Source organism: Aegilops tauschii, chromosome 1 (assembly GCF_002575655.3).
Source record: "Aegilops tauschii subsp. strangulata cultivar AL8/78 chromosome 1, Aet v6.0, whole genome shotgun sequence".
Lineage (NCBI taxonomy): Eukaryota > Viridiplantae > Streptophyta > Magnoliopsida > Poales > Poaceae > Aegilops > Aegilops tauschii.
This window is the reverse complement of record NC_053035.3, coordinates 425,651,192-425,676,186: the sequence shown is the minus strand read 5'-3', so window position 1 is coordinate 425,676,186 and position 24,995 is coordinate 425,651,192. Positions and strand designations below refer to the sequence as shown.

Sequence of the window (24,995 nt, the reverse complement as noted above, 5' to 3'; positions counted from 1 at the left end):
AATACTCCATATTTATGAAGCTTTTGCATAAATTTCTTTCCGATGTGACCAAGACAGCAATGACACATGTAAGTATTATTATTAGTCTTCTTAAGACGTTTAACTTCTATGTTATAGACATCATTTTCACATTCAGGATCCAAAATGAACCAATAATAGGTGCAAAGCCATAAAACATATCCTTATAATAAATTGAACACTCATTTTTCCGATACATATAATGGTAAGCATAGTTTATTAAACATGATACAAAGATAATGTTCTTACAGAGATCAAAACAAAATAACAATTATTTAGTTCTAAGATAAATCTTGAAGGTAAACTTAAAGACATGACTCTGATATTTGAGCAGAGATCACATCACCATTCCCGACACGCATCACGATTTCATTTCCTTAAGAAAATAGATCTATACAATGAGGATATTCCACATAATCTTACAAAGGTTAATGTCAAATGTATCATTAAAATATGTAAATTGGTGGCATCTTACTTCACAAACTGGTTTGAGGTTCCTGTGCCCACGGAGACACTCGATAACCCTAAAGGGTATGGTTTTGAGTCATAGGGAATGTAAAGTTTTCCAAAGAAAACATTCATACATCGTTAGCGTGGTTTGTGAGAAAGAACAACCAATTTGCAGATGAAAGGAACGTTGTATGTCAGTCACGTGACTGAATTTTTCCCTATCAACCAGATTTTGGCCATATTAGATCAAATCAATGGGTATACGTCTTAAACCGATCACTTTCTGAGTTGTTGGCCTGAAGCATGCATCGTTTGAGTTAGTGTAATGGTGACAAATTTCACACTTGTATGCCTTATCGAAGTCTACTTTCAAATGACACCATCCATTTTCATGGTACAATTCATGAACAAATTCATGGAAGACAACCACCTATCATGCATTAACGACAACATAGGAGACTCTTTATCATGAAGATCATGGTGCTACTTTGAAGCACAAGTGTGGAAAAAGGCAAATCGGTAAGAGACATCATTGGCCTCACCATGTCAACATGGTTTGGTTACACCTCTTAGACACTCCATTCCTTTGTGGAGTTCCGGGATGAGTATATTCCAAAACAAATCCATGATCACTTAGATGTTTCCTAAACTCATGACTTTGATATTTGCCTCCGCGCTATGATCGTAGAAACTTTATCTTCTTGCCACGATGACTATCAACTTCGTTCTGGAATTCTTTGAACTTTTCAAAGGTCTCGGGCTTATGTTTCATTAAGTAAATATTACCATATTTATTAAAATCATCAGCGAAGGTTACAAAGTATAAGCATCCACCGCGTGCCAGTGTGAACACACTAGTAGAAAAGGGGGCTTTTGTCCCGGTTGGTAAGGGCCTTTAGTCCCGGTTTTTGAACCGGGACTAAAGGGTCGTTACTAATGCCTCCCCCTTTAGTCCCGGTTCTTACACGAACCGGGACTAAAGGCCGTCCATGTGGACGCAGCCTGGAGCTCCACCTTTAGTCCCGGTTGGTGTTACCAACCGGGACTAAAGGAAATTTTATGATATTATTTTTTTGAAAAAATAATTTGCGAATTTTTTTTAATTTTTGTTTTGATTTTCAAATTTTTGAATTATTTTAACCTCTAAACTCTAATCACCACCCCTCATCACTGCTCAATTTATCCTCTAGTCTCTAATCACCCCTCATCATTCCAAATCATCTAACTTCCCGAATGGTCACCCATCCTCTCACTACTCTAGCCTGAGCACGCTTAACTTCCGGGTTCTATTCTCCCTTGTTTCCAAGTCTGCACTTGTTGTTTTCCTGACAATAGTAAGATGTCAATTCTATTAACCCTCAGGAATTTAGCTTGAGCATGAAGTGACACATTTCACTGTTTGAGTTTGAAACTATTGTTTTAAAAAACAATAATTATTTAGTAACAGTAATATTTCTGGAATAATTAGTTTGACCACAGTTTGACCAGATTTGACCAAAATTCAAAAAAACTGAAATAATTATTTAGTAACACTAATATTCTAGAATAATTAGTTTTACCATTGTTTGACCACAGTTTGACCACAATTTGAAATTTTTTGAATTTTTTTGCCTCTCCAGATCTTAAAAGCCCCGTATCTTTTTTCTGTTAGGTTTTTGAGGATTTTGAAAATGTTTAACGGGGTTCCCCCAGTTAAATTCGGATGTAACTTTTTGAGTAGATGATTTTTCATATAAAAAACTTTTTCATCCGAGTTCGTATGCAAAAGTTATGCCCATTTTAAGAAATTCCAGAGAGATTTTGCAAATAAAGTCGAAATTCATATTTGTTAATTTTCCCAACAACTAGACCACATATCACATGGGAAACTTATTTTATTTTATTTTTTTGACATTTCCATCATTTTCTTTTGTTTTTTCTAAAACTGAAAAGGCGGTCCACAAGGGGGGTGTTGGATGGGCCCTTTAGTACCGGTTCGTGCCATGAACCGGTACTAATGCCTCAATGCCCATTAGTACCGGTTGGTGGCACCAACCGGGACTAAAGGACCCGGGTGGCACCACCCGGGTCCTTTAGTCCCGGTTGGTGCCACCAACCGGTACTAATGGGCATTGCACCCTTTAGTCCCGGTTCGTGGCACCAACCGTGACTAAAGGGCCCAGGTGAACTGGGACTAATGCCTTAGCTGCACGAACCGGGACCAATGCTCACATTAGTCCCGGTTCGTGACTGAACCGGGACTAATGTGAATATTGCCCTGTGACGAAAGCCCTGTTTTGTACTAGTGACATCGGACCACTTATATCACTATGTATTATTTCCAATAATTCAACCCCCCCCCCCCCCCCGTTAAGGATGACCCGTGAACGAGGTCTTAGTTAGTTTACCCATCAAGAAAGACTCACATGTGCCAAACGGTTCAAAATCAAAAGACGTTAATACTCCATATTTATGAAGCTTTTGCATACATTTCTTTCCGATGTGACCAAGACAGCAATGACACATGTAAGTATTATTATTAGTCTTCTTAAGACGTTTAACTTCTATGTTATAGACATCATTTTCACATTCAGGATCCAAAATGAACTAATAATAGGTGCAAAGCCATAAAACATATCCTTATAATAAATTGAACACTCATTTTTCCGATACATATAATGGTAAGCATAGTTTATTAAACATGATACAAAGATAATGTTCTTACAGAGATCAAAACAAAATAACAATTATTTAGTTCTAAGATAAATCTTGAAGGTAAACTTAAAGACATGACTCTGATATTTGAGCAGAGATCACATCACCATTCCCGACACGCATCACGATTTCATTTCCTTAAGAAAATAGATCTATACAATGAGGATATTCCACATAATCTTACAAAGGTTAATGTCAAATGTACCATTAAAATATGTAAATTGGTGGCATCTTACTTCACAAACTGGTTTGAGGTTCCTGTGCCCACGGAGACACTCGATAACCCTAAAGGGTATGGTTTTGAGTCATAGGGAATGTAAAGTTTTCCAAAGAAAACATTCATACATCGTTAGCGTGGTTTGTGAGAAAGAACAACCAATTTGCAGATGAAAGGAACGTTGTATGTCAGTCACGTGACTGAATTTTTCCCTATCAACCAGATTTTGGCCATATTAGATCAAATCAATGGGTATACGTCTTAAACCGATCACTTTCTGAGTTGTTGGCCTGAAGCATGCATCGTTTGAGTTAGTGTAATGGTGACAAATTTCACACTTGTATGCCTTATCGAAGTCTACTTTCAAATGACACCATCCATTTTCATGGTACAATTCATGAACAAATTCATGGAAGACAACCACCTATCATGCATTAACGACGTTTTTGTGGGTTGAACCACTTGGTCGACAACCCCATTGAGTCAATCATTCGCCACCTTTGTAAATATGAAGTTAACGTTAAGAAGGCATGTCAATATGTACAATGGAAATTGATTAGCCTCTTTAGTCATGGGCATCAAAATAATTTCACAAAAAATAGTCTTAAAAGCTTAGGGTGCTCCACATGGAGGTCCTCAAACAACTTCCCAACCTCCTAGAAGGTTTGTTAGGCTCGGTTGAGAAGTTATCCGATCCAGCCAATTTATTATGAATACAACTTCGCTCACTCTGTGTTTAGAAAAAAGGGGTTCCGAGGAGCTTGTTTTGACCATCCCAACCCTATTGAGATGTCATCTACTGAATCATTTAGAGAGAAATTACTCTAATTGGGAGTTCCAAATATACATATTATTTGGTAGTATAAGTCCATAGGGAAGTCGTGGAGAGAGAGAGAGAGAGAGAGAGAGAGAGAGAGAGTGAGTGAGAGAGAGAGAGGTTGCTACATAGCTACTACATCAAAATGGTAGCCTGAAAAAGACACCACTCAAGTGTAATCATGAGAGTGCATAATACATCTATTTATTCAAGCTGTCTAATCTAGATTGGATCTAAAGGAAGACTTTTTGGAGATTGGATAAATTGTTATCCTAGCAAAGAAATATTTAGTGTATAGTCACCCCTAAAACATTGCAATAATAGGCAAAGGAGATATAGGGGAGAAGGCAATGCGCTCGGACAAGCAGACACGGGTGGGAGTACTATGTGGGTCGTTTGATGAACTCACTCGGCAAGGTTGGACACATGGGTCGGTTGCATGGACTCCCTAGTGGTTGCCACAGGTTGGCTTTTGTCATGTTTCCCTATCTTTCCTCCTTCATATGTAATCTTTGAATATTTTCTCAAATTTTGTGGTTTTCTTTAAACTAACTAAAAATGAATTTTGAATTTTTTAGCAGTGACTGGTAGGTTAGTCCTAAAGGAAAATTTCATATATGAGAAAATTAATAAACTTTAAAAGAATATATGCGCTTCTGGTTGTAGTAGTCAAAAAACAACATAAGGGTTATACAGTGACAATGTTAGACATCGGAAATTTAATATAAGTTTCGTTCCACAAAAACATGGAAGTCCTACTCTTATTGTTGAGGATATCAAGGACAAACCATCAAGAAGGGTGAGCGAGAACTCCATTGAGAGGAAAAAAACTCCAAACATGTGATCTTATGATAGAGAACCTCTTATTTGCATCGACAAGACGTGATGTAAATTTCCACCGAGAGGCAAGGTAGTTTTTAAGCACCCTAAGTGTAGCCTAGGTGGATGTATAGTATTCGCTATTAAGGTATATTTGGGGTTATATATGTGTATCAATATTAACTTAGATCATACAAGTGAGTAAACCTAGGCCCATTTGACCAATCTATGTAATATGGCATGATTGCTCGCTTGAGTGGCTAATTTCTTTCTTCCCCTGCCTAGAGTTTCGCTTATGCCCTAGGCGAGGCATTTGGTCGTTGCCTAACACCTAAGGGTGTCTAAGCGCCTTCTCGGCACTGCCTTTTCCAGCATAGGTGAGAGATCTCTTCACACCACACTTGAGATGAAAATCCCCTCCCATAAGAATGAGATGCCTTGCAAGCTACTACGAGGCATTTTTATAAGCTCTTGGACTTGTACAAAAGACTAGAAATACTTTTTTTACTTCAACCATCATCGCTCTTGGCAAGGAGGAAAAAATAAGGACACCTCGTAGTCTTAGGGCTTCGTTTTTTGAAAACTTTTAGGGCATGTGTCCTACTCAAAGAGGCGAGGCGGCGACGGCTCTTTGATGATGGAATACAGTTCTCCTTGCCTAGTCCCCGTTCCAACGGTGCTTCTACCATCATTGGAGGGCGTGTGAAGGTTTGTCTCATGGGATTCGGTCGGCGTTTGTCTTCGGTGGATCCACATGGATCAGGTCTTTGTTCGTCGGCGGCAGATGTTGTTCTGGTGCACTGGTCCAGTAGGAATTAGCGCGACGACTTCTCATTGTCTACTACAACGAGATTTTCCCACCTCCGGTGTGTGAGGGGCAAGGACGGCGGCACGTTTTCGGCTCGCTACAGTGCTTGTAGTCGTTGGTTGGTGGTCTATGGATTTGGATGTCATTTTTTCTTATGTTATTCTTTATACTACCTTGACGGTAATGAATAGATCGGAAGCTTTTCCCCTAAAAAAAATGAAAGGTGATATATATGGTTGGTCTATGGGCACGGTGGAAAGAGGCTTTTATACTCCAGTAATGCGCCAAGGTTCTGATTGGCTTCTACTATATGACCCGTCTTTGACTTTTCCATTGTCTATTATCTTCACATGTACGAACAAAAAAGTACATGTACATAAAAGTCATGGGATATGTGTGAAAAATGTTTTTCTATCTTGAATCCATCTTTCTTCGTTTTTTGTGCACTCGATACACAACGGAACATAAAGATACACTTCCTAACAAGAAGAGACTAAATGCACACCAACGCTCAAAAAATTGGTAAGGCGGTTGATGGCTGCTATCCAACCGGCCTGAAAAGTAACTAAAGTAAAATAGTCTCTGGTGAACACGCCGTTTTGGGTTATGCTACCGTATGATCCTATTATCTGGACCGCGGGATCAGCTGTTTAGATGTGTCCTGTCACCATTAAATGATGCATGTGCGAACGATAGATATTCGGGTATTCCGCTTGTGTGTGTATCTATAGAAGTACAGAGAAGGTCGATACGTAGGCTGGTTTTGACCAAATAAATAGCCCACATGGCGGGCCCAGGCACTGGACATTGGATGAGACGGATGGTCCGTGAGTAAGGAGATGCCTCGTATCAGGACCAAGGTACAGAACGTTTGCAGTTGCAACCAGCAATGTTTACACAACATAGCCCATAAAAACACCGCTAAAAAAAGTAATAAAAAAACTATCGAAAAATCATGTATGCACCTGGGGAAAAAAGAAAAAAAAACCATTTATGCAAATTGGGATATTCTGTACCATCACAAAATTTCAAAACGTGCTACTGAGATTTCCATACTGTACAAGAACAATCAGCAGGCCGGGTTAGTTAGAATTATTTTTTATAGAAATATCAACTCAACAGACATGTAAATTAATGCATGTGTTTTTTCCTACAACCCGAATTTTTTTAATTTTTTTGCCACCAGCGACCAAAAGTGGAATTTAAAGCAACAAACAATATTTTGATAAGAAAGCACGCAGCTTGATTGCATATTTCATTGACAATGCAAAAGTCCACGGGATGCTTACACATACATAACTAGAGTATAGACCATGCTGCTTTTTGATGCTCGAGTTCCATGGAGGCCTTTAAAAAAAATCAAAAGCCACATTTCAAAGTTTCAACAAATTATTAATGAAATGCACACTGTCACATGAATCTATACTGGATGTGTGCGGATTTTCATACGAAAATATATTGACACGCAGGCTACACAAAAATGACGATTTTGCGATTTTCAATTAGGGAACAGAGTGTGCATCGTTCCTTTAAAAAAATAGATTTTTTTTTTTTTGCTTTTTTATGTACCTCTAGTGTCAATGTATTTTCTCATGAAATTTACGCACATGTTGTACATCCATATGACAATATGGAAAAAAAAATGAAAAAATTCAACTTTTGAAATGTGATTTTAAAAAATTTCAAACAAAAAAGGTGCTCCATGGAGCTGAGCACGAACGTGTTTTCTGCTGGTACTAGTGAGGATCGACAACCCCAGCAGGATAACAATGGCCATAACATTCGTAACAGCCACAAGTCGGATGATCCTAGGCAATTCAGTGCTGGAAGGAAACTGGTCGATGGGTTCTGCGGGTTGGGGTTATCATCTTGTAGATTGGGTGATTGATGAGGCGATCCAAACGGAGTTTTTTGTTTGAAGGGAAAATCCAAACGGAGCTGGGGGGGTGAGGCGAGAGCTGGTTCTGTCGTGGGTCACGAAATCAGTTCTGTTAGAGATATCCGGTCCAGAAAGTGCTGCAGAGGCCTAAACCGTAGAGGACCAACACCTGTTGCCGCATTAAGTGGTCACAGACGTGGGCCACCGAAACTGTTTCATAAAATTACCAGGAGGAGCAATACGTCAAGTTATACAACCGAGTGCTCAAATCCCTATACAGACCATCGGTCTGGATAATATGAGCGTATGGTCGTACGAGCCGTATTGAATTTCCGAGTCTAACTATTACTCTTCTTTTTACTAGTACATGTGAAACATTATGATATGCTCTGAGATAAAACAAAAAGCACAAAACTGGTAAGGTGGTTGATGGCCGCTATATATCCAAACAGCCCCAAAAGTAACTAAATAAAAATTGTTTGACTATAACCGAAAATTCACTTTGGCACATGAGAGCATATACTTCTGTCATTGGAATTTCTTTTAAATGCTGAAAAATTCCGAACAAAATTTGGCAAGTACATCTTGCCATTCTATTTGTGCACGCCAAGCTTCACGGAAAACCGGCATTTTTTTAGGCCTGTGTAGAAAAGATGAAAAAATGTATCGTGAAAAGTCCTTTTTAACACTAAATTTGTTTTTTTTCACACGTGACACAAAAATTGTCGGTTTTTCTACCTTGGGTTCATCGTTCTTCGTGCTTGTGCACTCGGTTTTCACTGGTATGCAATGGAACACAAAGATACACTTCGTAACGAGAAGAGACTAAATGCACGCCAACACTCAAAAAATTGGTGAGGCCGCGGTTGATAGCTGCTATCCAACCAGCCCCAAAAGCAACTAAATTAAAATAGTCTAATATAACTCGTCTTTTACTAGTACATACGAAACATTATGATGCTCTAAGATAAAACAAAAAACACAACAAAACTTTATTTATGTAACATCCTAAAATAAAACAAGACAACTTAGACAGAACTAGTAAGCATGACATGAATCTCCAGATGACAACGCACAACACGTCAGATGTGTCAATTTCAAAGTGTTTGTCGTGTGAACAAGAAATTCACATGGTTGTAACGAAACAATAGATTAATGAAAGAAAAAGATTTGGGAGAGTAAGGAGCTATAACAATCTTACAGTAATTTACAGGGAAAAAAGGATGGTCACGAATCAAAACAGCCTTGTACTTCGTCGGTGGTTTAATGGTTAACCACGCTGCACTTCTTCCTGATCTCGCCCTGGCTTCCGGTGAGCGGGTTGGCGTTGCCCATCTTGATCATGGAGGCGGCGAAGTCTGCGAAGAACTCGTCCTTGTAGGCGCCGGTGGCATGGCGCTGGACGTAGGCGCGGGTGAAGGGGTCGGTGAGGAGGGCGCCGTCAGAGTGGAAGAGGCCCCTCCGCTTGCTCACCAGCTTGAAGTAGTCGGTGTCGAAGGTCTTGAAGCTGCCGGGGTCCATCTCCACGAGGGTGGTGTTGTCGTTGAGGCTGGCACACTTGCTTTTTAGCCGCATCATGTACTGCGGCTCCAGCGAGGGGTCGATGTCGCTGGGGTTCTCCATGCCGGTGAAGTTGTAGAGCCGGTCGGAGAAGGAAAAGCAGTGCGACGTCCCGATGGTGTGCCCGGCGGACAAGACGACAAGGTCCTTTGTGTCGAGGTTCACGGCGGCGAAGAGCTGGGTGAGCACGGTGAAGTTGGAGGTCGGGGGTGGCAGAGCGTCAGTCTCGTTGGAAATGGACACGCTGCCGTCTCGCCGGCCGAGAGGAACTGTCCAGTATGGACCCTTGCTCTGGAGAAACCATGATCGAGCAGCATTAGAATTTGGCTTCCACACGTATATACCGTGTCATTTGCAAAAGAGAATGGCCTAGTACTCTACTCACCAGCCATACTGCGTCCCTGGCAATGAGGGCGAGGATGTCGGCGCAGGAGACGGTGTCGGGGCAGGCCTTCTCCACCGCGGCCTTCACCCTCTCGACAAAGCCGAAGCCTCGCAGCGTCTGGTTCGGCTGCGCGTCCTTCTCCGCCGTCTTGTTGGCCGAGTCCAGCAGAACCGAGCCGTCGCACCCCTGCATTCATGGCGGTCACTGGTCAGGCCACAGCACACAACATGGTACGGACGGAAACTGATGCATGCAAATGCAGCTTACCCTGACGAAGCAGTCGTGGAAGTGCATCCGGAGGAGCGGCCCGGCGAGGCTGGGCGCCAGTGACAGCGCCCTCACCATCTCCTTCCTCACGACTTCCTCCACGCTGGGGCAGGACTCGCTGTAGAACTTGTCGTGCAGCTGCGCCCGCGCGCACGTCGCCGCCACCGCCGCGAGCAGCAGCGCCACCATCGTCGGAGCCCTGGACGCCATCTTCTCAGCCAAGAAGCTTGTTTCTTGCTTGGCTATGCAAGAAACGACGATGGCTAGGTGACTAGTTGATCAGGGGAAGCTTGAGCAGCTGCTGCTGCTGATGGACTGGCGCCGGGGAAATATATAAGCGCCGGAGTGTCCCCACGCCTGCATGTGGTGGGCTGTCCTCCGGAGCAGCAGGTAAAATTCGTATGGTTTAATGAGTTGTTCCTTGTTCCTTGTTTGCACTCTGCGGAATCTTTGCCGTGGCAGGTACACCGGCGGCCACCGTACGTATAATGGAGGCGGACGGACAGCCAGACGGAAGCACATCACTATATTAGATGAATTCGCTAATTTTCTCTAGACACCAATCTACTCACTAACTTACTAATTAGTAATCACGGAGCAAACTGCGGTGCCAAGTTGTAATCAACAAAGGCTACGTGCAATGAGTGAATGCCACCACCAACTGGTAGTTTGAAGACATGGAAATCTCATGATCTGTACATTTGTACCGGCGCCACATGATATCTGGAATATATCACTACTGGAATTTCCAAGTTTTCGAGTGCCAGAAAAACTTGGCGAAAGCCGTTTCCCACTCGGCAGAGACTTTGCCGAGTGTAGTTCTCGGCTAAGGGTACTCGACCCGAACATCATAGCCAATGCCACAAACATCGCACAAACAAAAGGATCATAACAAATCACAAGTTTTTCATAAAACTAACACACTACTTGAATTTCAACATACCCCGAGTGCTCGGCTAAGGGTACTCGACCCGAACATCATAGCCAATGCCACAAACATCACACAAACAAAAGGATCATAACAAATCACAAGTTTTTCATAAAACTAACACACTACTTGAATTCCAACATACCCCGAGTGCTTGGCTCTTCACCGAGGGCCAAACCATGTGCACTCGGCAAACAGATATACGCCGAGAGTAGTAACCCGTAAAGACAAGAACATGACAACGAGATGTTGTTGCCGAGCATAAGACACAGCGAAGAATGCACAGTCGGCAATCGCCACAGACACCGAGAGCATCACACGACAAAGGGATCCCACGTGGCTGTATGCATCTGACAGCTTCGTGACTTGCATTTGTCTTTACCGAGAGCTAAACCGGGCTGCTCGGTAGCCCACCTGTCACTGAAACATTCTGACCTGACAGGTGGATCTATTGGACCCTCCTGTCACTGAAACATTTCGAATTAGTATTTGATAATTTTTTAAAAGAAATAATATGAATCCAGAAATACTTTCTTTGTGGAGAGCTATGCAGTCCCGCTCGACATCCCACTATAGACTGAAACATCTTGACTTGGCAGGTAGGTCTGTGGGGCCCACCTGATAGGGCATGCTCTCGGAAAAGAATGGCACTACTGGGGTGCTACCTTTAATGAGAGGCGCCTGCACTCGGAAAAGAATGGCACTACTGGAGTGCTACCTTTGCCGAGAGGTGCCCTCGGGAAAGTCTATCCTATCGCTCAGGTGACCCCTCTTCCGAGCGTGAGCTCTTGGTAAAGCATGTATTTCCGAGTGTTGTTCTCGGAAATATGTCCCATTGCTCCCAACCCGCTCCCTCCCGCTAGGCTCTCGCTAGGGTTTCCGCCGCCGCCGCCGGCGCCCTAGCCTCCTCTCGCCGCAGCCGGTCGCCGGGGGGAGCGCCCCGACGCATCCCGCCCTCCTCTTCCCCCTCCCCTCCCGTTCCCGCCCTGCGCCGCCTCCCCGGGAGGTGGCCGGGGCGGCGCGCCCCTTCCCTTCCTCTCGGCCCCCTCCTCCGGTGGTTCTCCCCCGCTGCCGCCGGCGGGTGCCCCCGGCGCTGGCCCGGGTGGTGCCGGCGGCGGCGGGCCCTTCTGTCCCCGCGCGCTTGTCTCCTTCCTGGGGCAGGTGACGGCGGCGGTGCTGCTCGGCTAGGCGGCGGCCCGGCGACCCGGCGGCGGTCGCCGGCGGTGGGCGCGGTGGCGGTGCTGCCCTTGGCGGCAGGGCGGCGTGCTGACATATGGTGGCCGGCGGCGCGCCCCCGGCCCAGATCTGGGCCCTCCCGGCCCCATCTGGGTCCTAGCGGGCCGGTTCCCCAGCGTGGCCTCGTTGTCTGCGGCGCGGTGTGGAGGAGGAGCAGCTCGGATGTGGGGCGGCGGCGCCGACGGCGTGCCGGCAGCAGCGCGAGGGCGGGAGCTTTACAGGCCCACGAGAGCTCGGCCGGGCCTGTGGGCCCACGGGCTTGGTGTGCTCCTGCTATTGCGTCCGGACGGCTACCATCGCTGACGGTGGAGGTGGGGCCCTCCCGCGTGCCAATGGTGCTGATGCCCTAGTCCCGGCTCTGATTCTTCGCCGTGCTGTCCTCACTTCGCGGTGCCGTGGTGAGACGGCCTGGGGGCTTCATGACCGCGTTGGCGCACGGTGGTGGTTGGTTTGGTGGCAGGCTCCGGAGCTCCCGAGGTGCGGGTTGGGATCGGGGGAAACCCCTGTCGGCTTGGCCGACACCGGCGCGGTGGCGCCTGTGGGTGCCACCTGACCTTCCGGGAGGACGTCGGGGGCTTCCCTTCCTCTTGCCTCGTCGTGTACCGGGGGAAACCCTTGGCAGCAGCGTCGTCATTGTCGCGATCCTTCTTGGAGATGTTAATAGGTGCCGGCGCTTCGGAGTCTTGGAGCCTAGTGGAAGATCCCGGTGGGTGCAATGATCGCGAGGCTTCTTCGTTCTTGTTGATTCGCCGTTGTCGGCATTTGTTTCTTTTGCTCTTTCTCCGTCTTTTCTTTTAGGCGTGACTGTGCTGCTTCCGCCCCAGCACCTATCCCTGTATGGTTCGGTTGGTTGCTTTATATATAAAGCGGGGGGAAACCCCTTTTCGGTAAAAATATGTCCCATTGCTTCTGGTGTAAAGTTGTTTTTTCTATAATCCCTGCAATTAAAAATAAATACATACATTTTCTTCCTATAACTTCACTGCAGAACAGCACATCTCATATCAAATGAATATGGGAGCTCCTAGCTCCTACAAATGTGTCGAGCACATCATAAACATGTTCACATAGCTAGGTTTAATTCATACAAGTTCCTAGACCATATCACATGCAAAATCAAAGTTTGTAGCGGCACATCACATGCGAGTTCATATCCGTGGACATTGCATGCAAGTTCCTAGAGCACATTACATGCAAAATAGTAAAAGTTTGTAGCCGCGCATCACGTGTAACACACAACTGTGGACTCGTTCTCTAGTCTTGGGTCCTGCCTGTCAGGTGGTCGACAAGTGGCGACTCTATAGGCTCTGCTCTTTGCCGATCTTGGCTCTTGGCAAAAATTGAACTCGGCATAGATCGTGGGACCAGCATGTCAGGTGACGGACACGTGGCGGTTTCGTATCGTTTGTTTTTCCGAGATTGGCTCTCGGCAAAGACAAGCCTCAAAATTAGTCTTGGGTCCCGCCTGTCAGGTGGTGAACACGTGGCGGCGTTGTGCTCATTGGTTTTTGCCGAGAGCCAATCCCTGGCTCTCGGAAAAGTTGCGCCATGTGGAAACCGCCGTTTTCGTCGGTTTTCCGTGAAGACGCTTTATTTTGCCGAGAGGCACTGTTTGACTCTCGGCAAATTGTTTACCGAGTGCCCGGCAATCGGCTCCCAGCAAAATTATGTTTGCCTAAAAGGTGTATGCTGAGTGCGCTTTGTCGAGAGCAATTCTTGGCAAAGACTTTGCCGAGTTTATTTGGCCCTTCGCCGAGTATTTCTAGCACTTTGTGTGGGGTGAAATCCCAGTAGTGACAAAAGCATCGTAACAAGTCCTAAGTAGACACTAAAACCTCAATGTGACCTAATTATGTTACATGGGCCATACAAGCATCACACTAAGCAAGACCACAATTACGATAAACAAGTTCTTCATCCAACTCCAACCGTATCCGATTTCTCTCCTCTTGGAGCAAATAGTTGGAGTAGGCTGCTCTGCCTCTCTAGTATCGTACCCTTTGTAGATTTCTGTGTAACGATTGACTTGTTCATGGCATGCTTTTCATGAATCATAGGCTCCTGGACGTCTACCTGAGTACACCACATACCATCTCATCTACAAAAGGGAACATAACAAGATTTCATGATTCATATATGGAGGCATAAGCAACATAAGGATTCATGATTCATGATTCATATACCAAAATCATCAGAAGTTGTCATCCGGGTCCACATCACTACCTACGTAACTATATCCCTACATCGACGTCAAACTATCAAGCTAGATGCTACTTCTTGAGCTTGCGTTGGTTTTTTCCTTGAAGACGAAAGGGTGATGCAGCAAAGTAGAGATAAATATTTTCCTCAATTAAGAACCAAGGTATCAATCCGGTAGGAGAAACACGCAAGTCCCCAATATATGCACCTACACAAACAATCAAACACTTGCACCCAACGCGAAAAGGGGGTTGTCAATCCCTTCACGATCACTTGCAAATGTGAGATCTGGTAGAGATAGATATAAATGATTACTAAAACGTAAAAGTAAATAAATTTCACCAAGGTATTTTTGGTATATAGATGTGAAAATATATGAAGGAAAATAGACCCGGGGGCCATAGGCTTCACTAGAGGCTTCTCTCTTGAAGGCAAATAATACGGTGAGTGAACAAATTACTGTCGAGTAATAGATAGAAAAGCGCATACTTAAGACGATATCCAAGGCAATGATTATGAATATAGGCATCACGCCCGTGTCAAGTAGACCGACTCCTGCCTGCATCTACTACTATTACTCCACACATCGACTGTTATCCAGCATGCATCTAGAGTATTAAGTTCATAAAGAACGGAGTAACTTCTTAAGTAAGATGACATGATGTAGAGGGATAAACTCAAGCAATATAATGAAAACCCCATCTTTTTACTCTTGATGGCAACAATACAATACATGTCTCGCTACCCCTACTTTGTCACTGGGTGAAATCACGCAAGATTCAACCCAAACTAAGCACCTCTCTCATTGCAAGAAAACCAATCTAGTTGGCCAAACCAAACCGATAATTCGAACATAAATACAAAGATATTAAATCATGCATACAAGAATTCAGAGAAGATTCAAATAATATTCATAGATAAGCTGATCATAAATCCACAATTCATCAATCTCGACAAACACACCGAAGAATAAGATTACATCGGATAGATCTACAAGAACATCGAGGAGAACATGGTATTGAGAATCAAAGAGAGAGAAGAAGCCATCTAGCTACTAGCTATGGACATGTAGGTCTTTGGTAAAATGCTCACGCTTCATCAGAAGGGCAATAGGATTGATGTAGATGCCCTCGTGATCGAATCCCCCTCCAGCAGGATGTCGGAATAGGCCCCAAGATGGGATCTAACGGGAACAGAAAGTTACGGCGACGGAAAAGTATTTTGGTGCACGCTTCTGATGGTTTGCGAATGTTTGGGAATTTATAGGCCGAAGAATAGGGTTAGAGGAGCTCCGAGGGACCCACAAGGCGGGGGGCGCCCTGCACCCTTTCCGTCACCTCGAGACTCTTCTGACTTTGTTTCCAAGTCCTACGTGTGTCTTCTAGTCCAAGAAAAATCATCGTAAAGTTTTATTCCATTCGGACTCCGTTTGATATTCCTTTTCTGCGAAACTCAAAAACAAGAAAAAAACAGAAATTGGCACTGGGCTGTAGGTTAATAAGTTAGGCCCAAAATAATATAAAATAGCATATGAATGCATATAAAACATTCAAAACAGATAATATAATAGCATGAAACAATCAAAAATTATAGATACGTTGGAGACGTATCAAGCATCCCCAAGCTTAAATCCTACTCGTCCTCGAGTAGGTAAATGATAAAAACAGAATTTTTTATGTGAAATGCTACCTAACATATTTATCCATGTAATTTTCTTTATTGTGGCATGAATGTTCAGATCCATAAGATTCAAAACAAAAGTTTAATACTGACATGAAAAAATAATACTTCAAGCATACTAATAAAGCAATCATGTCTTCTCAAAATTACATGGCCAAAGAAAGTTATCCCTACAAAATCATATAGTGTTGCTATGCTCCATCTTCATCACACAAAACATTAAATCATGCACAACCCCGATGACAAGCCAAGCAATTGTTTCATACTTTTGATGTTCTCAACCTTTTTCAACTTTCACGCAATACATGAGCGTGAGCCATGGATATAGCACTATAGGTGGAATAGAATATGGTGGTTGTGGAGAAGACAAAAAGAAGGAGATAGTCTCACATCAATTGGCGTATCAACGGGCTATGAGATGCCCATCAATAGATATCAATGTGAGTGAGTAGGGATTGTCATGTAACGGATGCACTAGAGCTATAAGTTTATGAAAGCTCAAAAAGAAACTAAGTGTGTATGCATCCAACTCGCTTGCTCACGAAGACCTAGGGCAATTTGAGGAAGCCCATCATTGGAATATACAAGCCAAGTTATATAACGAAAAATTCCCACTAGTAGATGAAGTGACAACATAGGAGACTCTTTATCATGAAGATCATGGTGCTACTTTGAAGCACAAGTGTGGAAAAAGGATAGTAACATTGTTCCTTCTCTCTTTTCTCTTTTTTTTCGGTGTGCTTCTTTGGCCTCTTTTAATTTTTTTGTGGGCTTCTTTGACCTCTTTTATTTTTTTGTAAAGTTCGGAGACTCATCCCAATGTGTGAGGGAATCATAGCTTCCATCATCCTTTCCTCACATGGGACAATGCTCTAATAATGATGATCATCACATTTTTATTTACATACAACTCAATACTTAGAACAAAATATGACTATATGAATGCCTTCAGTGGTGTACCGGGATGTGCAATGATCTAGCGTAGCAAATGACATAAAAAAACAGACAATATCTTACGATCATGCAAGGCAATATGATAATGATGGTGCGTGTCATAATAAAACGGAACGGTAGAAGTTGCATGGCAATATATCTCGGAATGGCTATGGAAATGCTATAATAGGTAGGTATGAGGCTATTTTGAAGATGGTATATGGTGGGTGTAAAGCACCAGCAAAAGTTGCATGGCACTAGAGATGACAGCAATGGTGGAAGGGTGAGAGTGCGTATAATCCATGGACTCAACATTAGTCATAAAGAACTCACATACTCATTGCACTATTAGTCATTGAAACAAAGTACTACGCGCATGATCCTACGGGGATAGATTGGTAGGAAAAGACCATCACTTGTCCCCGACCGCCACTCATAAGGAGGATAATCAATAAATAAATCATGCTCCGACTTCATCACATAAGAGTTCACGATACGTGCATATGCCACGGGGATCACAAACTTCAACACAAGTATTTCTACAATCCACAATTACTCACTAGCATGACTCTAATATCACCATCTCTATATCTCAAAACAATCATAAGGAATCAAACTTCACATAGTATTCAACGCACTTTATATGAAAGTTTTTGTTATATCCCTCTTGGATGCCCATCATATTAGGACTAAATTCATAACCAAAGCAAATTACCATGCTGTTTAGAGAGACTCTTAAAATAATATAAGTGAAGCATGAGAGTTCAACAATTTCTAAAAAATAAAGCCACCACCGTGCTCTAAAAAGATATAAGTGAAGCACTAGAGCAAAATTGCCTAGCTCAAAAGATATAAGTGAAGCACATAGAGTATTCTAATAAATTCACGTTTCATGCACTACAAAAAAATACACTTCCGTGCTGATACATGTTTGTCACAGTAGGTCACGTTTTCTGTCATGCATGTACATCCATGACAAATTTATGACAGAATCAAGATAGTCATACCTGTGCTGTCGTAGAAGTGTTCCATGACATTACCAAAATTATCATCACGGAAGTGTCCACTTCCATGACGATAAATCGCGCATCACAGAAGTGCTTTTGTCAAGGGTGACCGACACGTGGCATCCACCGTAACGGAACGCCATTAAGCTATCGGGTCCGGTTTTGGATCCGATGACCCGTTAACAGCCCCGACCAATGGGGATTTTCCACGTGTAAAATCATCATTGGCTGGAGGAAACACGTGTCGGCTCACCGTTGGGACAGATGTCATCCACTCATTGGACCCAAAGCGCCTATGATACGTCGACACATGGCACGGCCCAACAGAGGCCCATATAGGTTAAAAAGGCCGGCCCAGTCAAAGGCCCGTAGTACTTATTCACGTACTAGTGGGCTAGCCCAATAACGGCCTGCTTAATATAGGCCCATTTACGACCCGAAGCCAGATCTGGCCCGTTAATTATTCGCCGAATATTTGGGCCCACTTACGGCCCGAAGCCAGATCTGGCCCGTTAATTGTTCACCGAATATTTGGGCCCAATTACAGCCCAGTGACTTTCGGCCTGTTAGAGGCCCGATGTAGACATGGGCCCATTTCATCCCGGTGTGACTTTCGGCCTGGGAATGGCCTGTGCTGCCCATGGGCCATATATGGTCCGACGGGACATCAGGCTGACTAACGACCCGTGATAAAGGTGGCAACAGTTAAGCCCAACGTGACTTTGGGTCTGTTAAAGGCCCGTCGCATAATTCGACCCATTGATGTGTGTACTAAGCTTTCGGCCTCTTAAAGGCCCATGATATAAGTGGGCCAACTAAGGCCCGAGATAGGTTTTGGCCTGGTAACTGCCCGTGATATAACTGGGCCCAAAAAGGCCCGGTCTACATTTCAGCCTGCTGAAGGCCCGTCGACGACTAATGAAAATTGAGGCCCAATATGCATTTGGGCCTGCTAAAGGCCCATGGTTTCATCTAGGCCGTAACAGGCCAGTACAATATTCAGCCTGTTAATGGTCCAACGCTACCTGGGCCAAACTAAGCGCTGGGTCCACAAAAGGCCCAACTAAAATATAGGCCGGTGTAAGTTGTGGGCCTCGCGCAAAGTATGAAGGCCCCAATCATTCGGGCCCAAGAAAGATGCAGGCCGGCCCAATTGTGGCCCGCTAAACACCAGGCCCATTAGAGGCGAATGTTTCGGCCCGGTCGACTACATCTGATTTTTTCAGATAGCGAATGATGGCAGTAACTAGTAGGAATTAAGAACAAACCTACTCTATACAATAAAGAAATTACGGCATAGTAACTAAGAATAAACCTACACTATACAATAAAGGATTTATGGTATATTACATCCACTGGGAATCGAAGTTCGCCACCAGTGATCATAAAGCGCAACGAAGAAGCAGATTACAAAAACTGGGCACCATTGCAGCATAATAAAATAATACTGAACCGAGACCACTTCCAAGACAGTTCAAGAAAGGTTAGCCTTGCGCGGGAACTGCTACGCAAGCTACTGAGCAAGGCTGTGAGACCGGCCTAGCATGTCGGTCATAGCTTCCAGGTGTAGCTGTTTAGCGATGAGGTTCTCATTGGTGTTCTCCACAATCTTTCATAGAGATAGGACTTCAAGTCGAAGTTGAGTTGCAGAATGCCTTTCTGCTAGAACTTGGGACTGAAGAAGTCGAACTGATTCACACAATGAATTCTGTGAGCTAGTCTGACTGCTAGTCTCAAGTAATTTGAACACTGCATCAAGACAAGACTTTGGGGTTGTCTCGCTATCTTCAAGATGTTTTGCCTTCTTTGCTGCAATATATGTTGGGTTTGTCGCACAGCCTTCAGCAGACTTGTGCACGCCATCAGGCATATCACCCTGAAACAAAGCAGAGAGATGACAGGTTTTGCACGTGTATAAAGAAAGATGATAACTGTGCTGTCAATTCCATCCAATTTCAAATTAGAAAATAAAGAGTAAGTTCAAAATATCAATAGCATAATTTGGCATCATTCATAATGCGGGGAGCTTCACCACACTACTGGATTACCATGCCAACATAACAAGCATAGATGAAGGGCAAAGAAAATCATTGTATCTATTTTGGTTAATGTGCATGGCATGTTGTTCATATCATCAGCCACATCAGTAAGATAAAATAGGAGATGACAAGGTGGAAACGTGGGCTGCTTCACCACACACTGGATTATAGATCCACAAACATGCATATAGGGAGTATTGAGTAATGTGTGTGGTATGAATAAGGAATTTGGTTTTACAAGTAAAACTTAGAACTTACGGTTCTTGCGAACATGCATTTTGGTAGAAACAGCAAACTAAACAGTAGTAAACGATAGGGAGTATGAGCAAATTAAACAGCAGTTGAGGATAAGGGCTTTAGAATGACTGACTTACATTAACAGTTAACACCGGCTTTATAATGCCCTTCTCCATGTCAAGGGAAGGATAACTCAAGAATTTCAGCACAGAATCTTCTTCATAAGCATTGCCTGTACTCTACATTTTGTAGAGAGTAATTGTAGATATGATAATACTGGAAGGGATAGAGGATAATGAAGATAAGATGCAGATTGATGCTACATAATCAACTACCAATCCCTGGAAGTACAAGCATTACAGGACAAAATGTACTGACAAGAGCAATGGGCTACACTTCTGCACTCGCTTTGTCTGTGTATTCTACTTTTTGGTAAGATTAAATATAGATCTGATCTTTTTTAGTAAATGGTGGGTGAGGGAGATAAGATGCAGAATGCTACACAATGAACCAATCCCTCTTCCCATAATACAAGAGTGTTTTGAACACTGGTGTACTGTACAAAACGTTCTTATATTATGGGACGGAGGGAGTAGCTGTTAATGTAAGTACAGTGATAGACGACGTTCAGTCCTTACAAGAGGACTGCAGAGCTAAACCTCTTCAAAAGCATTGGGTTGATTCTAAATTTATGTAAGAGTCCATACAGAGCTTATAATGTCCACCAAATGGACGATAAAGAGGCTTACATGTGCAGTGATGCTACATAATCAAACAGCTATGAAAGTAAGTATGGTCATACAAGGCAAGAGGTACTCACAAGAGCAATGCAGTGTGCAGTATAGTTATGAGATTCTGTGGTCCCTTGAGAACGAATGTTCTTCTGCTAACAGTTTTCGTACAAGTGAGACGTTAAGGCAAATACAGAAATGTAGTTCAAATTGTGATGTGATATCGTAGATAGTACCTTACGCTGCAGCCGACCAATGTGTAACAAGATTATTCCATTCACCGTCGGATAAATGTAGCACCGGAGACTTTACAGAAATTTCGTTTAGAAGCTTGCCATCGAAGTGCGCTTGCCTCAGGTAGGAACGATACTTCATCAACGAGTGCTTGAAAAGAGCAACCAACCCTTGCTCGTCTTCACAATCCAATTTGGTCCTCGCCTATTTAAAAGAATGAAATCTTGTGTCTTCTGTCAGCAGAAACATATGCAGTAATGACCATGAATAACATTAGTACATTACTTACGCGTAAGTTGCGGAGGAAGACTGGAAATTGTTCTGTGTCTGCGGTATAATCTTTCCATGAAGCAAAGATGCGCAAAAAGTTACTGACAACAATATAAGCTTTGTCTTCTAAACTGCGAAGAAATGGAATAGGGGTCCTATTTGCTGCAATTGGGGCTCTTTCTGGTTTGAAAAGGAATTTGGCAACTGGATTTGGTGTACTCTTTGTTGGAATGGGGGTTTTGCATCGTTATGTCAACTGGCATAATCATAATGTTTGCTGCAGTTGGGGTCTGCTGAGTTGGGGCATCAGAAATGACCAGTGTAGTTGGACTAGAGTCTGCTAGAGTTGGGGTGTTTTGTGGGTCAGGTGATATTGCAACTACACCTAATGGGATATTTGATTTCTCAGGTGCCACTACCTTTTCCAAATACTTTGCTTGTGCTCCTCCACGATCAGCAATCGCCCTCTTCCTTTTGAACGTCTGATACACAAGAACAACATTTGAATGGATAAATATGGTATGATGACAGATGGAATATGTACTGAAAATTGATAGGCAGGCCGTATTCACATACACGATGTGTAAACTAAGCTAATGACAGTTCAACAAAGTAGAAGCAATGCAAAGCATCAGTTCCAAGATATGTGCGACAAATATAACCTTGGAAAGTTAGAGCAAGCACCTTGATGGGTGAATAAGATAGGGCATCTTCCTCTGACTCCTCCACTAGGGAGCTACATTGACTTAGGTCTCCCTCTAGCTCAGAATCACTGTTAGGATCACATTCTGAGCATGAATTTGTAGGTGGAGAGCGTTTGCATTGCATTGCATCCAGACTTGATTTCAGTGCCTTAATGCCAAGTTTGACAGCCATGGCATTGTTCTGCTTTATTCTTTTCATGCGCGCAAGCTCATAATCATTATGATGGTGTTCATAATCTGAGATTCATGAAAACATAAAAAGTAGTCAGATTATCTATGGAATGCATTGCGGATTCAACTCGAAGAGTGTCTCCCTATAAACCCCTGCATATGCAAAGTTCACCCCCCAACCGTGCTGACCAGACCACACACAGAAATACAAACCCCTTATGTCTCTATAACAGGCAGACACACATTTCAAAACTGAAGTAGGAACATTAGAATTATATGAAATTCGTATTTGGACAAATAAACTAAGGAATTATGAGTGGCATAATGTTTAGCTTCAAGGGTGGAGTGTTGGTAGTGCGACACAAAGCAAGTAGGCAGATTGTATTCCATGTAAAAGATCGAAGCCTATGTAAAAGCTGGAAATGACACTTTCTTTCTATACAATGCAGTGTTCATTGCCCACACATGATGGAAGAGATCACATAGAGAAATACTATTCACTCATGTCTACGGTTGCAGTATTTAGAAACAGGGTGGTCCACCCTAAAAGAATATTGACAAGAAATATGACAAGGCAAGCATAGATGTAGTGAATCAATCATTTACTTGTGAGCTCACTAGGACAAGTATGCAGAATTGTAACTGCAGTAAGAGACCGTCCAAAATATGAATCAAGAAGTTTGTCTAGCACTTATTGTTTGCAACTAATCGACGTGAATAATTGGATATTATATCGAATGAGTAAGAAAGACAAGTAAAATTTTCAACAAACCTGGCTTGCAGTAGTAATCTGGGTCAATGTCACTACGACCAACAATCCAAAATGACTAGTGTCTGTTCCTAGGGCCAGAATTTTGAAAACCCTGTGAACTTTACAGGTACTAAAGATTACCGAAATACATCTGAACCATTAAGTGTAGGTAGCACTGAGCACACAAAAAACCCTAATGACAGTCCTGCCTAATGAGTAATGAATCAATTAGAAAATGGGTGATGAGGAGTGGCTGCTGAGTGTTGAGGACTTATCTCAGGATAAATCGGGTTGGCTTAGTGGGTGCTGCACGCCTGAGCCCTGAACGGACTGGGAAGGTAGGCACGGCGGTGCGCCCGGGCAGCGGTGACGCTGTTGGGCGAGCGGCTCCTGACCTCCTGTTAGTCTGGCGTCTCCTCCTCGAGTCATGCCATCCGGGGACGGCATGTCACCAGCGAGGCAGGCGGCTGGGGGCGAGTAGAGATCGGAAGCGCGCAGCAGAACAGAGGGGAATCAGGGCCTTGGACGACCCAAAATCCTAGGGTGGGCCGGCCCACCGTGGGCACCCTGTAGAGATACACACCCGAGCGGCGAACATGCATTTTCGAAAATAATTTAGGAACATTTAGCTGACGAATTAAACGAATCTGTTTTAATAATATCAGATTCGTATTTGAACAACTAAGCTTGTTTAGCTTGATGGGTCGAGTAGTGCTATTATGACACGAATCACACATTCTGATCGTATAGTGATCATAAAAGGGGGGAACCGGAGAAATGATATTTAGCAGCCATTGTTTGCTTCGAACTAAGAACTAAATTCTAAGAGCTGAAAAAAGTAGAGTAACCAAGTTAAGATCTATTTTCTGGTTGAGATCAAAAAGTTGAGGAGATATGAAGTACCACCTCTCTTGCGGCGCCGTGTAGGCATCGGGGTGCGATGGCTGCGGTGCCCTTGAAGCAGATCTGCGACGGTAGACGGGTGCATCGGGGGATAAGTCCCGTTGCGGTGGAAGAGAAGGTCGTGTGAGCGGCCCCGGCAAAGAGGACGACGGCATCGATGAAGCGAGAGGACGTGATGCAAGGCTCTTGGTCCGTCGCCGTGGATGAGAAACGTCCATCTCTAGCAGTGGACGACGTGGTCTTGGTAGGCGTTCTGGCATGGTGGAGGACGGTGGCGATGGATGTGGTGGAGGACGGCGGCGATGGATGTGGTGAAGGACGGCGGCGATGGATGGAGTGGCGGACGGAGGCTGGTGTGGGGATGGTGTTCTAGCGTGGACGGTGTATGAATGGGAAAATGGAGGGAGAGGTACGGGGAACCATGTTTTTGGGACGCGCCTGTCTGAAATATGGGAAAGTTATGAACTTAGCCCCAATTTAAAATTTGGACGTCTCGTCAGTTGGGGATACGACGGTAATCTCGCATCTCGCCAATATTTGCCCAGAGCGATTTCGGGTGAGGAGAGGGTGGTTGGCGCCCATGGTTGGTGCCCACGGTGTATGAACGGGGCTGACGGGTAGGGCGGTTGTGTCATGTCTGAGTGAAGTTACAAACCTGCCCCTATTGAAAATACTGGCCTACATCGATTTCGGCCGAGTCGAGTTTGTTTTGCCGTCCACCATGTATGAATAAGGAAATGGAGGGAGAAACAGAGGTCTTTCAGACGAGCTTGAATCAAATGTATTTTGCCGCCCATGTTTGGCGCCCACCGTGTCGGTGTAGCGACCAGACCTCAAATGGCCTGTGCTGCTGTGCACCAGTGTCATCCCTGGATCAGTAATGCTGACACGCACAGTACAAATGGAGGATTTATAACAGAGTAGCAATCACACACTTATTACATCAAAAATCTCCAAAGAGATTAGGTATAATAAACATGGCTTAAGGCCGTCTAATAACGATAACAGGGAAGACTTGGAAGATAAGTGAGTCCATCAACTCCAGCGGCATCACTGAG

At 43.9% G+C, this 24,995-nt stretch overlaps 1 protein-coding gene across 1 annotated transcript; it reads right to left on the bottom strand.

Annotated features, from left to right (window-relative positions):
• Positions 1-8,693: 8,693 nt before the first annotated feature.
• On the bottom strand, positions 8,694-10,221 carry LOC109737934 (peroxidase 1). The gene is made up of 3 exons (XM_020297052.4): positions 9,915-10,221; positions 9,648-9,833; positions 8,694-9,553 (listed from the first exon to the last, which is right to left on the bottom strand). The coding sequence occupies exons 1-3, from the start codon at positions 10,122-10,124 to the stop codon at positions 8,966-8,968; spliced, it is 984 nt and encodes a 327-aa protein (XP_020152641.1). The 5' UTR covers positions 10,125-10,221; the 3' UTR covers positions 8,694-8,965.
• Between the last annotated feature and the right edge of the window lie 14,774 nt (positions 10,222-24,995).

Bases quoted from the DNA above. Each gene is read 5' to 3' on its own strand.
- LOC109737934 (XM_020297052.4), bottom strand. From the start codon at position 10,124: ATGGCGTCCAGGGCTCCGACGATGGTGGCGCTGCTGCTCGCGGCGGTG. The intron at 9,834-9,914 runs GTAAGCTGCATT...CCATGAATGCAG, and splicing joins TCCACGACTGCTTCGTCAGG to GGGTGCGACGGCTCGGTTCT. The intron at 9,554-9,647 runs GTGAGTAGAGTA...TGGTTTCTCCAG, and splicing joins CCAGGGACGCAGTATGGCTG to AGCAAGGGTCCATACTGGAC.